The sequence below is a fragment of the Pseudochaenichthys georgianus genome, chromosome 23 (assembly GCF_902827115.2).
Source record: "Pseudochaenichthys georgianus chromosome 23, fPseGeo1.2, whole genome shotgun sequence".
In the NCBI taxonomy this organism is placed as follows: Eukaryota; Metazoa; Chordata; class Actinopteri; order Perciformes; family Channichthyidae; genus Pseudochaenichthys; species Pseudochaenichthys georgianus.
In genome coordinates this window covers 13,667,997-13,680,949 of record NC_047525.1, presented here as the reverse complement: position 1 = coordinate 13,680,949, position 12,953 = coordinate 13,667,997, and the positions used below count along the sequence as shown (strand labels likewise).

The 12,953-nt window shown below is 45.5% G+C and overlaps 1 protein-coding gene across 1 annotated transcript in view; it reads left to right on the top strand.

The window, feature by feature from the left end:
• Nucleotides 1-212: 212 nt before the first annotated feature.
• Nucleotides 213-12,953, top strand: part of LOC117439264 (peroxisomal succinyl-coenzyme A thioesterase-like) — a 24,126-nt gene continuing 11,385 nt past the window's right edge. The window contains exon 1 of the mRNA XM_034075120.2: nt 213-256. Within this exon, the coding sequence (XP_033931011.1) occupies nt 238-256 (19 nt within the window). The 5' untranslated portion in view covers nt 213-237. The remainder of the gene's footprint in view (nt 257-12,953) is intronic.

The window sequence follows — 12,953 nt, the reverse complement described above, 5'->3', positions numbered from 1 at the left end:
GCAATGTACTTAGTAAACTCGTAAGGGTGTTACCCCCTTTCAGCCACTAGATGGCAGCAGCAGACCACAAATGAGCTTCACTCTTCTGAGTGCTTTGGTCACACAAGTATTTCAGGTAAAAATCACACAGATTTATTCCCCGTACATTTTGTCCAGCTTTATAATGTGGTGTTTATTTCAACAGGCAGACCAAACCATGGACGGTGCTTCAACACGCATAAGGAATGTGACCGTCCCATGGAGCTTAAACGCCCAGGTTTCAGCGAGCCCTTTACCACACGTTTGCTTTTCAAATTAATGTTTACAGACAAGGGGAAACGAGAGCCGGTCTCGTCACAATGTCGGTGACGGTAGCGTTCTCTCCCCAGGATTTAACAGATAGCAGTCCACTGACACTTTCGCTTATTCGGTCTCAGACTGCTATTTTACCCCCAGTTATAAACGGCGGATCGATCTGAAATATCGATCATCCAGGTTTCGTCGTGTAGGAATCACACCTACAGCCCACGAACTGCACCGCTTCCACGCCACTTCAGGAATAAACTACCTGAGATCCACGCTAAACTGCTTTATTTCTCGTCACGCAGGACTCTCTGTACCTTGCGATCAACTTTCACGTGTTTTATATAACTTTCCTAACATGGTACAATATGCATCGTATATTCCATTTAAACCTTTTGTTTTTAAAAATCAAAAAACACCGTGAAACGCCTACAGACAATCCTAATGTTTTAGATATACCCAATCACAGACAGTTGATTTTCATAACAGGCGTCCGTGGTACCTTTTGTCTTGTTGATGCAGGGCCCTGCCTGATTGTCTGAGGTGTTTGAAAGCGTTTGTTCCTGACCCAGTCTGGCCGTCAGAATCCTTCCACAGCTCTGTTTATTCAGAAACGTTGGATCACCATTTGTTAGGAGATTATGGTGGACAACTCGTCCGCTTTCTTAAATCTCGTCGCGTCCCTACACAAGCCGTTATCTTACAGGAAGGAAACCCAAAGCATACAAGTAACCGTTTAACAATAATCCATTTTAATGGTAATATACAATGCAATACAATCAAGTACAGTACAAATTAAATACAGTTTATCTGTGGGATCCCATAATTACCTGTGCCAGCGAGAGGAGAGAGAGGGCGGCACACAGCGGGGTTCCTGTCTAAATACTTCGCTGACCAGAGGAGGAGTTATCTGCGCCTCCCTTCCAGACCAGTGATTGGCTGCCCAAATTAGTATCAACAGCTCACATCTTAAGTTCCCCAATCCCAGTGGCTCAGCTTCCTTATCACAGGGATCTGAGATGACTGTATGTTAACTCCACACCTTCCCCCTCTTCCTTTGTCCTCACAAAACCAAATGTTCACAGGCCCCAAAAACAGTTCACAGTTTTCTCACCCAAATCATTTTCCCTTTTTAAGCATCTTGATAGTTTACGAACATGAATACATACAAATATTCCCTTACAGTGTGTGTGTGTGTGTGTGTGTGTGTGTGTGTGTGTGTGTCTGTGTGAGAGAGAGAGAGAGAGAGAGTGTGTGTATGTGTGTGAGAGAGAGAGAGAGTGTGTGTGTGTGTGTGTGTGTGTGTGTGTGTGTGTGTGTGTGTGTGTGTGTGTGTGTGAGAGAGAGAGTGTGTATGTCTGTGTGTGTGTGTGTGTGTGTGTGTGTGTGTGTGTGTCTGTGAGAGAGAGTGTGTGTGTGTGTGTGTGTGTGTGTGTGTGTGTGTGTGTGTGTGTGTGTGTGTGTGTGTGAGAGAGAGAGAGTATGTCTGTGTGTGTGTGTGTGTGTGTGTGTGTGTGTGTGTGTCTGTGTGTGAGAGAGAGAGAGTGTGTGTGTATGTGTGTGTGTGTGTGTGTGTGAGTGTGTGTGTGTGTGTCTGTGTGTGAGAGAGAGTGTGTGTGTCTGTGTGTGAGAGAGAGAGTGTGTCTGTGTGTGAGAGAGAGTGTGTGTGTGTGTCTGTGTGTGTGAGAGAGTGTGTGTGTGTGTGTGTGTGTGTGTGTGTGTGTGTGTGTGTGTGTGTGTGTGAGAGAGAGTGTGTATGTCTGTGTGTCTGTGTGTGTGTCAATCAATCAATCAATCAATCAATGTTTATTTATATAGCCCAATATCACAAATGTTACATTTGTCTCAGTGGTCTTCACAGTGTGTACAGAATATCAGTATGACAATACGACACCCTCTGTCCTTAGACCCTCACATCGTACAAGGAAAAACTTCCAAAGAAAACCCAGTTTAAAGGGAAAAATGGGAGAAACCTCAGGGAGAGCAACAGAGGAGGGATCCCTCTCCCAGGACGGACAGACGTGCAATAGATGCCGTGTGTAAATTGAAAAGATAATACATTTGCAACATAGGTAGTCCAAATGTTTGGAAATGCATGTGTGTATAATAGGAAGATGAATCCACGAGGATATCCATCCAGGACCTATGATCCAGGACCACAGCCACGACTCAAGATCCAGCGCTCGCGATCCAGGACACAGGACCGCAGGATCATCCATGACTCCGGATCCCGGCGTATATAGACACCAAAAAGAAAGACATTTGGGGAAGCTGGGTTAATCGGAACATGAGAGTACACAGGTATAGACAGAGAGTAGGAAGAAGTAAGATGTCCCCCGACAAACTAAGCCTATATCAGCAAAACTAGGGGCTGAATCTAATCAGCCCTAACTATAAGCTTTATCAAAAAGGAAGGTCTTAAGCGCACTCTTAAAAACGTGTGTGTGTGTGTGTGTGTGTGTGTGTGTGTGTGTGTGTGTGTGTGTGTGTGTGTGAGCAACACACTCTCACTCCCTAAGCGTCCAATAGCGACGTTTGGTCAGTGTCCGTGGCGTCCAATTGTGACGCTCCTAGGCTCCTTCAGCGTCATAAAGGGACGCAAATAGCTTTCAACTGATTGCAATGTATTCCCATCTGCGTCGGGATTTGACGCTCATGGAAGCACGGCATTCGTTTATGCCGGCTGCCCTTAAAGGCAATGTGAGCATCCATTCCCATTGGATAACGGAGAATTTTACACCCGGAAGTAAGTACTCCTCTTAAGGCCCTGACACACCAACCCGATTTTGGGAGTCAGAGGCTGTCGGGCATTCGCGGCGCCGTAGTCAGGTTGGTGTGTCCCGCACCGTCGACCGTGACACGCCTTATTTGGACTGCCTGACCCGATGCATGGCCGATTCAACATGTTGAATCGGCCATGCATCGGGTCTGGCAGTCGGACCAAATAATCACTCTGATTGGCTGTTCAGCTAGCAAATCAGTGCATGAGAAGCGAAGCGGAAGTGAGGGACGTAAACAAACGATTTCAGAAGGCACACACAGACTGCTATTCATTTTCATCTCATCATGGCGATCTGGAATGATGCAAACGAAGACCTGCTCATCACCTTGATCCAGGAGAGGCCAGCTCTGTATGATATTACGGAGAAAAGATACTTTTCTTCTTCTCTGTCTTCCGGTTGTTGCCTCTTTTGAATGACGAATACACACTACCGCCGCCTGCTGGTAAGGAGAGTTATTGCCACTCATGCACTGAAGTCGGTGCGGTGTGTTCCCGTGCGACACATGGCCAAAACGCAGGAGAACACGGCCAGGCAACAGCCGACTTCAGCGTCGGCTAGTCCTCTGGTGACTGCTTGGTGTGTCAGGGCCTTTACTGTCGATTGATTTTACAGTGATATCTGCACTACTCATCGATTAAAAAACACCAGATTATCCTTGTTAATTAGACAACATTGATTGGTTTAAATTGTGTGCAATGCTTTTGTATTTTTCCCCTTCGATTCGGAGAAACAAATATGTTTTCTGAGTAAAGGATGGCAGAATCCCCAGCTATCGTTTGGCCTACACCATGTGCTCTGTTTGACAAACCCCGTTTTTTTCACCATTCATTCCGATGGCTGGCGTCTATGTCACGTGATCTTCAAATTTCTCCCTGCAGAAAAAGAAAACATGGCCGAAATTCGTTTTATTCTCGGTAGAAGATGCCTATTTTAAAGTTAGTTTGGCCATTAAAATGCGTTTTGATGTCATTTGATGCGAGAAATATGAGTTGTTATTTCAGATTATGTGTGCAGTGGATGTACATGATCTTTAGTTTGCTAGTTATTACGAAGATTACTTCAGGAAATTGCGACGTTTTCATTGTTACCAAGGTGGTTGCTAGGGACGCTGCTATCGATATTATTTCTGTTATGTTGTGTAACTGTTTAATGGTGTTATCTTTATTGCTACCCCCTTCGCCGTCAATGTATATTGTTGGTCCACGGCGCAAACATATTAGTTTAACAAAATCCGCATCTAAAGATAGCCTACGTTATTTCCCCCCTGTGCAATTCCAGTCTCACATCTCAGAGCACATCGTCATTAACAAATACCGGAAACAGACCAAAATAATAATAATACCTTATTCCGAGTGTGCTTGCTTTTCTATTTGAAAGTCATCACATAACGGCATTGTAATACACGGTTCGGCTGCATTACATATTACATATCTGCCGTAGTTCTGTATTTATAGAGCCCTGATGAGAAGACAAACATGAGGAACTGAAAACGTGACGTGGATCATAAATATATCAGCCATTAAACAACATCTTACATTTATTTTCACACAATACGTCTCCTTGCAGTATCAACACTAATTCGGCTCACTTTTATATTTGATCCAATTGGTAGATAGGCTGTATTTACACCATAAAGGTGCACAGCTGATATAAAGGGACACCTGGTGGTTAAAGCATGTTATTACATTTCAATATTTTTATTATTAGATATTAATACGATCCCTATAAAGTATATTCATTACTCGTTATTCTCTACTAATTGTTAATTAAAGACTGTATGTAATGACTATTTTGCACATCCCTTTCAAGATTTTCTAAGGTTTATTGACATATCATATAGGCCTACACAACTGTGGTGTAGTTCTGCACTGAATGAAAAACTTGGGTTGCAGGTTCCTCAATAGTGCATTACAAGACATCTATCAATATTTGTGCATACCTCCAGCAATGTTAACTATGTTGAAGCACTTATTTTAACTGATATTATACATAATGTATTATACTCTTATAGATGTATGTAGATATTTCATCTCCGGCCTTGTCAGGTATTGAACAATCAATAAATAAAGAACACAGAATTGTTGAATATAAAACACAGAATTTATGTGATTATACTAAATGATTTTCAAATAAACACAACTGCATATTTAACTGTTACACATGCTGATGTAACGCAAATGTTCCAACTTGGGATCAATAAAGTATATCTTATCTTAAGCTGATCGATGGCTACTGCCATATTTGCAAAATGTGCCTCTGAACCTTGACAAGTGCATGTTTCAGGCTTATCAATTAATGTAATGTAATGATATCACAGGGGTCACACACATAAGACCAGCTGTTAAATAAAGCTCTTCTGACCTTAGCTGGCATGTGGGTATATATAGTAATACTGCCCATAATGGAAACAAGCAATTTTCACCCATTTATTAATTATATGTTTTAAATGTGAGTGTTTCCTGTCCCCTAAACCTCCAGGGATGTACACAGTGTAATACTGGCAACTTCTTATTATGGAAAATACGAAAACGTCTTTTAAAACTACAACTCCCAGTAGAGACGTGCCATAGAGAACATGTTGCGAAACAGAATAGCCAGCATGTGTAGTTCTGGGGACGGGGTGGGGGAGGGGGGACGCGGTGGACCCGTTCAAATCCAGTTTTGGACAGTCTGCCGTGGTTCCATCCCATTTCAAGTGCTGTTCGAGAATCGGCTTAACCCTCGGAGCACACTCTCCAATCACAGAGCTTGAGGACTATCACGGGTTTGTCAAGAGCACATGGTGTAGTCCAAACGATAGCTGGGGATTCTGGGTAGTGTAGTGTCTTCTGCCATCCTTTACTCCTGGGAATGGACGCTCACATTACCTTTAAGGGCAGCCGACATAAACGAATGCCGTGCTTCCATGAGCGTCAAATCCCGACGCAGATGGGAATACATTGCAATAAGTTGAAAGCTATTTGCGTCCCTTTATGACGCTGAAGGAGCCTAGGAGCGTCACAATTGGACGCCACGGACACTGACCAAACATCGCTATTGGACGCTTAGGGAGTGAGAGTGTGTTGGTGTGAGAGAGAGTGTGTTGGTGTGAGAGAGAGTGTGTGTCTGTGTATGTGTCAGAGAGAGAGAGTGTGTGTGTGTGTGTGTGTGTGTGGTGTGTGTGTGTGTGTGTGTGTGTGTGTGTGTGTGTGTGTGTCTGTGTGTGTGTGAGAGTGTGTGTGTGTGTGTGTGTGTGTGTGTGTGTGTGTGTCTGTGTGTGTGAGAGTGTGTGTGTGTGTGTGTGTGTGTCTGTGTGTGAGAGTGTGTGTGTGTCTGTGTGTCTGTGTGTGAGAGAGAGAGTGTGTATGTCTGTGTGTGTGTGTGTGTGTGTGTGTGTGAGAGAGAGAGAGAGAGAGAGTGTGTGTGTGTCTGTGTGTGAGAGAGTGTGTGTGTGTGTGTGTGTGTGTGTGTGTGTCTGTGTGTGTGTGTGTGTGAGATAGAGAGTGTGTGTCTGTGTGTGTGTGTGTGTGTGTGTGTGTGTGTGTGTGTGTGTGTGTGTGTGTGTGTGAGAGAGAGAGAGTGTGTGTGTATTTCATTTCATTTCATTTCAAACCTTTATTTATACAGATAAAATCCCATCGAGATCATTGATTTCTTTTCCAAGGGAGACCTGCTCAAGTAGTTCCACATGAAACATAAAAGCATAAACAGAACAACAAAAGGACATCATACAGCATCATTTACAAAATTATCCACATAAACAGGTACTAATAGCTTCCGATTGAGTAGCATCCAACCGAGCTTTAAAAACATTTAGTGGCACCAGATTGTTCAGTTTCCATTTAATTTGCAGACTATTCCAAGACAGAGGAGCTGCGCATCTAAAAGCTGTCTTCCCTAAGACAGTCCTAGCAGTTGGCACATTTAATAAAACCACAGCATTCGATCTCAGGCAGTAGCCACTTACAATTCTCCGTGAGATCAAGGAGCAGATGTAGGATGGAAGTTTCCCTAGCATGGCTTTGTATATAAAAATGTACCAGTGACTGAGCCTCCGTACAGTTAGTGAAAGCAAACCAGCCCTTGCATACAGGGTACAGTGATGGGTTAATGCTTTACAGTTTGTCACAAATCTCAGTGCACTGTGATACGCAGCATCTAACTTGACCAGGCAATTGGCAGGTGCATTCATATAGACCAGATCCCCATAGTCCAGCACAGGTAAAAAGGTCACAGTGACTAGCCTTTTCCTGGCCTCAAGCGAGAAACAGGACTTGTTTCTGAAAAAGAACCCTAGCCTAACCCTCAGTTTTTTTAGTAGGTTATTGACATGAAGTTTAAAAGAGAGACAATCATCAAGCCAGATACCAAGGTATTTGTAACAGGCAACAACTTCAAGTTTTGTTCCTTGCGTAGTTACAATATCTAAAACAGGCTCTGGTGTCTTTTTAGCTTTTGAAAAGAGCATTACCTTGGTTTTATCAACATTTAAAAGAAGCTTTAGTTCAGAGAACTGAGTCTGAATAATGTTAAAAACAGCCTGTAATTTAACAACAGCCTCCTTAATGGTGGGACCTGCACAATACATAACGGTATCATCCGCATAAAAATGTAAAGTAGCTTCATCCACATTATCACCTACGCTGTTAATATATATGGAGAATAAAAGTGGTCCTAAAACAGAACCTTGTGGTACACCATTAGAAATGTTTAACCACTCAGAAGACAGTCCATCAAAATGAACACATTGGGACCTTTCAGAGAGGTAGTTCACAAACCACCCCACTGCAAGGCTGGATAGGCCAATACTGACCAGCCTCTGCTTTAAGATGTGATGATCAACGGTGTCAAACGCTTTGGAAAGGTCAATAAACAGAGCTGCACAACTCTGCTTATTATCTAAAATACTCGTAATGTCATTCACCACTTTCATTGTGGCAGTGATGGTGCTGTGTTTCTTTCTGAAGCCTGACTGATGTTTAGACAGGATGTTATTTGTACATAAAAACTCCTTTACTTGTTCACTCACTAGGCGTTCAAGAACCTTAGCCAGAACTGACAATTTAGAGATTGGCCTATAGTTATTTAAAATAGTTGCCTCCCCTCCTTTCAGTAAAGGCAAGACATAAGCAGACTTCCATACTTTTGGAATTGTATTTGTGCTGAGGGAGAGGTTAAAAAGAGAAGTAAGAGGTGGAGCAATACAATCTGCAGCTATCTTTAAAAAGAAAGGTTCTAAGTTGTCCGGGCCAGCCGGTTTCCTAGGATCTAGCTTAGATAAGGCTTCATGAACAACATTGACAGTAAAAGGAGTAAAACTGAAAGGGTTTTCCAGACCACGTTGTTCAGAGTCACAGACTGTGGTGTTTACAGAAGCAGAGTTATTCACAGAATCAAATAGAGAACCACAGGACACAAAATGCTCATTAAAGCAATTTAGCATAGTGGCCCTGTCCGATATAGGGCCAGATGCTGTGGTAAGGCACGGAGGTAGCTCATTACGGATATCACCGGTTGATATCGATTTATTGCTTTCCAAAATTTCCTAGGATTATTTAGGTTTTCTGTGGTAACTGACAAATAGTACTTCGACTTTGCACTTTTAACATTTGAAGTGAAGCTATTCCTTAGCTGCCTAAAACGCAGCCATTCTATCTCTGAGCCCGATTTCCTAGCCTTTGCCCAGGCCTTGTTTCTCTCATGAAGGAGACTAGACAGCTCAGCAGAAAACCAAGGATTGTCTCGTCCCTTTACTCAAAATGTACGCAGGGGTGCATGTCTATCAATGATCTCCATAAAACCAAGATAAAAATAAGACCATGCGGTTTCAATATCAGCACACAGATCGATTTTACCCCAATCAAAATCAAACAGATCATGCACAAAACCCTGCTCCACAAAATGTTTTATGTCTCTCTTGATGATAATGCGAGGTTTAACCTTTTGGACCTTAGTGTCCCTAATTGTGGCTACAACACAGTGATCGCTCAGATCATTTGCAAATACTCCCACAGAAGAATATTTATCGGGAACATTAGTTAAAATGAGATCAATTAGGGAGGATTTATTAGGGGACTTAATATTTGGGCGAGTAGGACTGTCTATAATCTGAGTAACATTCAATGAGATACAAAGGTTTTTAAAATCCTCTGACACTGCAGTTAACCAGTCCCAGTTAAAATCTCCAAGTAGCACTATTTCCTTGTAGTCTAGTTGTGATAAAAGATTTGCTAGTGAAGACAAGGAGTCTTTGACAGCTGAGGGGGGTCTGTAGCAGCCCACCACCATGACCTGTTGACCCTTTGCCACTTCTATATTTAAGGCTAAAAATTCAAATTGCTTACTGATCGATTTGGAAACTAATGTGGTTACACTGAACTTATTCTTAACATAAATTGCAACGCCACCACCTTTATTAGGCCGGTCGGTACGATACACATTAAAACCATTTAAGGCAATGTCAGAGGCCAAACTAGACTTATTTAGCCATGTTTCAGATAAGACAATGACGTCAGCGTCAGTCGATTTTGCCCAGATACGGACAAAATCTAGTTTACCTAACAGACTGCGCAAAACATATTTTGTCGAGCAGATTGTCTGTGACAACCGGTAATTGTTTGAGCAACATATCCGAACCTTTGCAGGGGATGCCCACTGCGGGTGGCAGAACAGACCTGAATCCAGTAGTCTTCTCAGAATGACTAGAGATCTTCTCATAGTCCAAAACAGTTAACAGGCACAGCAGAATCCCGATATGGGCCATTTTCCCAGACCAGCAGAGCATCCGGATAGGCGTGCAAGCAGGCCCGAAATGTGGAGGCGCTCCGTTCTCCTCGCGATATCCCCGGTGCAGAACCTCCTCAGTACAGCAGGATAGGCGAAGCAGGACCAGCTCGAGGCGTAGAGGCGCTCCGGTCTCTCAGCGATATCCCCGTGGTAAAACGTCCTCGGCACCGTAGAGCACGACAGGTGGAGCAGGTGGATACAGGCCTCCGCTACAGCAGGTGTAAAGCAGGCCGCAGCCCGAACGCTAAGCCGCTCCGGTCTCTCAGTTACGCCCCCCGGGGTAAAAATCTCGCCAGGACAGCAGCACACGACAAGTGGAAGCAGGTCTCTGCCACAGCACAACTGGGCAGGTGGAAAAAGGGGGCCCAAGCAACAACGTGCAGCCGCTCCGTCTCTCCGCGACTTCCCGGGAAAAACCTCCCCACAACAGCACAGGTGTAGGTATGTGTGTGAGAGAGAGAGAGAGAGAGAGAGAGAGAGAGAGAGAGAGTGTGTGTGTGTGTGTGTGTGTGTGTGTGTGTGTGTGTGTGTGTGTGTGTGTGTGTGTGTGTGTGTGTGTGTGTGTGTGTGTGTGTGTGTGTGTGTGTGTGTGTGTGTGTGTGTGTGTGTGTGTGTGTGTGTGTGTGTGTGTGTGTGTGTGTGCAGGGGCGGACTGGCCATCGGGACGTTCGGGACGAATCCCGATGGGCCGGTACTGAAGTGGGCCGGTCGGACGATGTGGGCCGGCCGGTAACCGGCAGGGCTCGACATTAAATGGCCCGCTGGCCCGGAAGCACTATTTAGACAGCATAACGTACTTTCCACTTGCCCGCTCGGGCTACTAAAAATATTGCTTTAAACATTTTTAGTTAAATAGTTTCGTTTATCAACGCTACAACATAGCGTTCCGTGAGTCGGTTGTCGTTGTTGTTGGGTGAAAAGCAAACAGCTGTTTGCTGCGGAGCGCAGCGGGATCGCGCTCCTTCACTACAGACTATCACGCCACCTAACCATTCGCCAAATGTTTTTAATACCAGCGGTAACCGGCCAAGCGCCGGGCAAAAAACAATCTTCAAATAAAAGAAAGTCACCGGAGGAGTTAAAGGAGAGTGACAGGGAGCATGAGAAGAAGAGAGAGAAAGTTTCAGCCAGCTTGATCGATGGAGTTGGCTGCAGTGACGCGTCCTAAAACCCTTTTATAATCTATCGATTAGATTTATGATTCGAAAATTATAAAAGTAGGGTAGACATGTGGAGATTATCCAGCTGAACAAAACGTGCATTTATCAAACAGGTTTGTTTTCCACAGACCTTGTTTCCAGCTATTTTCCAAAACCCTTGTCGAGGGAACCAGCAGCTTACTTCCTGGTTTTAGGACGCGTCACTGGCTGCACCTCTCAATATGATGCCAATATAAACAAGGTCTTCTGTCGGCTCTGTACATCAATGCCGACCTATGCTGACAAGTGAAGAGTAGACAATATAAAAAGGTATTGGCGAAATGTCCCAGCAGTTTAGGATAATGAAGGTTCAGGTGTTTCAATTCAAATGTTGTAGTACAAGTAGTAATGTAGTTAGTGCATACATTACTATTGCAACAAATGTGTTTTCTTCATTATTAGTCTATTTTGTTTTTTTGGACGAATGCTCCGGGCCCGGTAGACATTTACCCTTAATGTCTACCGCTAGTAAATTGTCTAGCGGTAGACATCCCCCCCCCCCGACAATTTACTTGCGGTACCGCGGTGGGCCGGCCGTACCGAAGTGGGCCGGTCGAGAGTCCCGGGCTGATTTGTAGTCCCAGTCCGCCCCTGTGTGTGTGTGAGAGAGAGGAGAGAGAGAGAGAGAGAGAGAGTGTGTGTGTCTGTGTGTGAGTGTGTGTGTGTGTGTGTGTGTGTGTGTGTGTGTGTGTGTGAGAGAGAGAGTGTGTATGTCTGTGAGAGAGAGTGAGTGTGTGTGTGTGAGAGAGAGTGAGTGTGTGTGTGTGAGAGAGAGTGAGTGTGTGTGTGAGAGAGAGTGAGTGTGTGTGTGAGAGAGAGTGAGTGAGTGAGTGTGTGTCACGGATGAGTGAAGGAAGCAGGACCCAAATGCAGATAACCTTTGAGAAACCCTTTATTTCAAGGATAAACGATAAATACCGAACAGAACACTCTCCGGTGAACTCCGTCACCAACAAACAATGACCCAACCCTGAACACAGACAGAGACTAAATACAAGGGGTAATCATGACAACGAGAAACGGCAGGGGAGGAGAAACACAAGGACAACAGGTGAACACAATCGGGTAATCAGGGAGGGAAACAGACAGAAAGCAGACAGGCAGGAAACGGGGGTGAACACTTAACACAATAAGACAGGAAACCCAAAGACAAGAAAAACACCAACACAGACAAAACTACAAACGTGACATAACATGTGAATTGTGACAGAACCCCCCCCCTCAAGGGACGGATTCCAGACGTCCCTAAAAAAAAACTAAACAAAAAAGTCCAAAACCCCAAGCAGGGTGGGCGGAGGGGGTCCGGAGGACGGGTCTTGGGCTGACAGCCCAGGAACACAGCGGAGGACCAGGAAGGGGTCTCGGGCGGACGGCCCGGGGGGCAAGGTACAGTCCAAAAAGGGGATTCGGGCGGACTGCCCGGGGACAAGGCAGAGAACCAGGAAGGGGTCTCGGGCGGACGACCCGGGGTCAAAACAGAGTCCAAGGTGGGGACCATGGAGGACCGAAGGCAGCGGCAGGAAGAGTCAGGGGGCCGGGCCCGAGGGCGAAGACCGCAGCTCTCAGGGGGCCGGGCACGAGGGCGAAGACCGCGGCTCTCAGGGGGCCGGGCTCGAGGGCGAAGACCGCGGCTCTCAGGGGGCCGGGCTCGAGGGCGAAGACCGCGGCTCTCAGGGGGCCGGGCTCGAGGGGCGAAGAGCGCGGCTCTCAGGGGGCCGGGCTCGAGCGGCGAAGACCGCGGCTCTCAGGGGGCCGGGCTCGAGCCTGTGTCGACCGGACAGGATCAGGAGGCCGGGCAGGAAAGTGCTGATGGGCCAGTTCCGGAGATCGGGCAGGACCCGGTGTCGGCCGGACAGAAACCGGAGCCGGTCGGACAAGCTTCGGCAGGATCCCCCACGGAAAAGGACCAGGAGTTGGCAGGAAC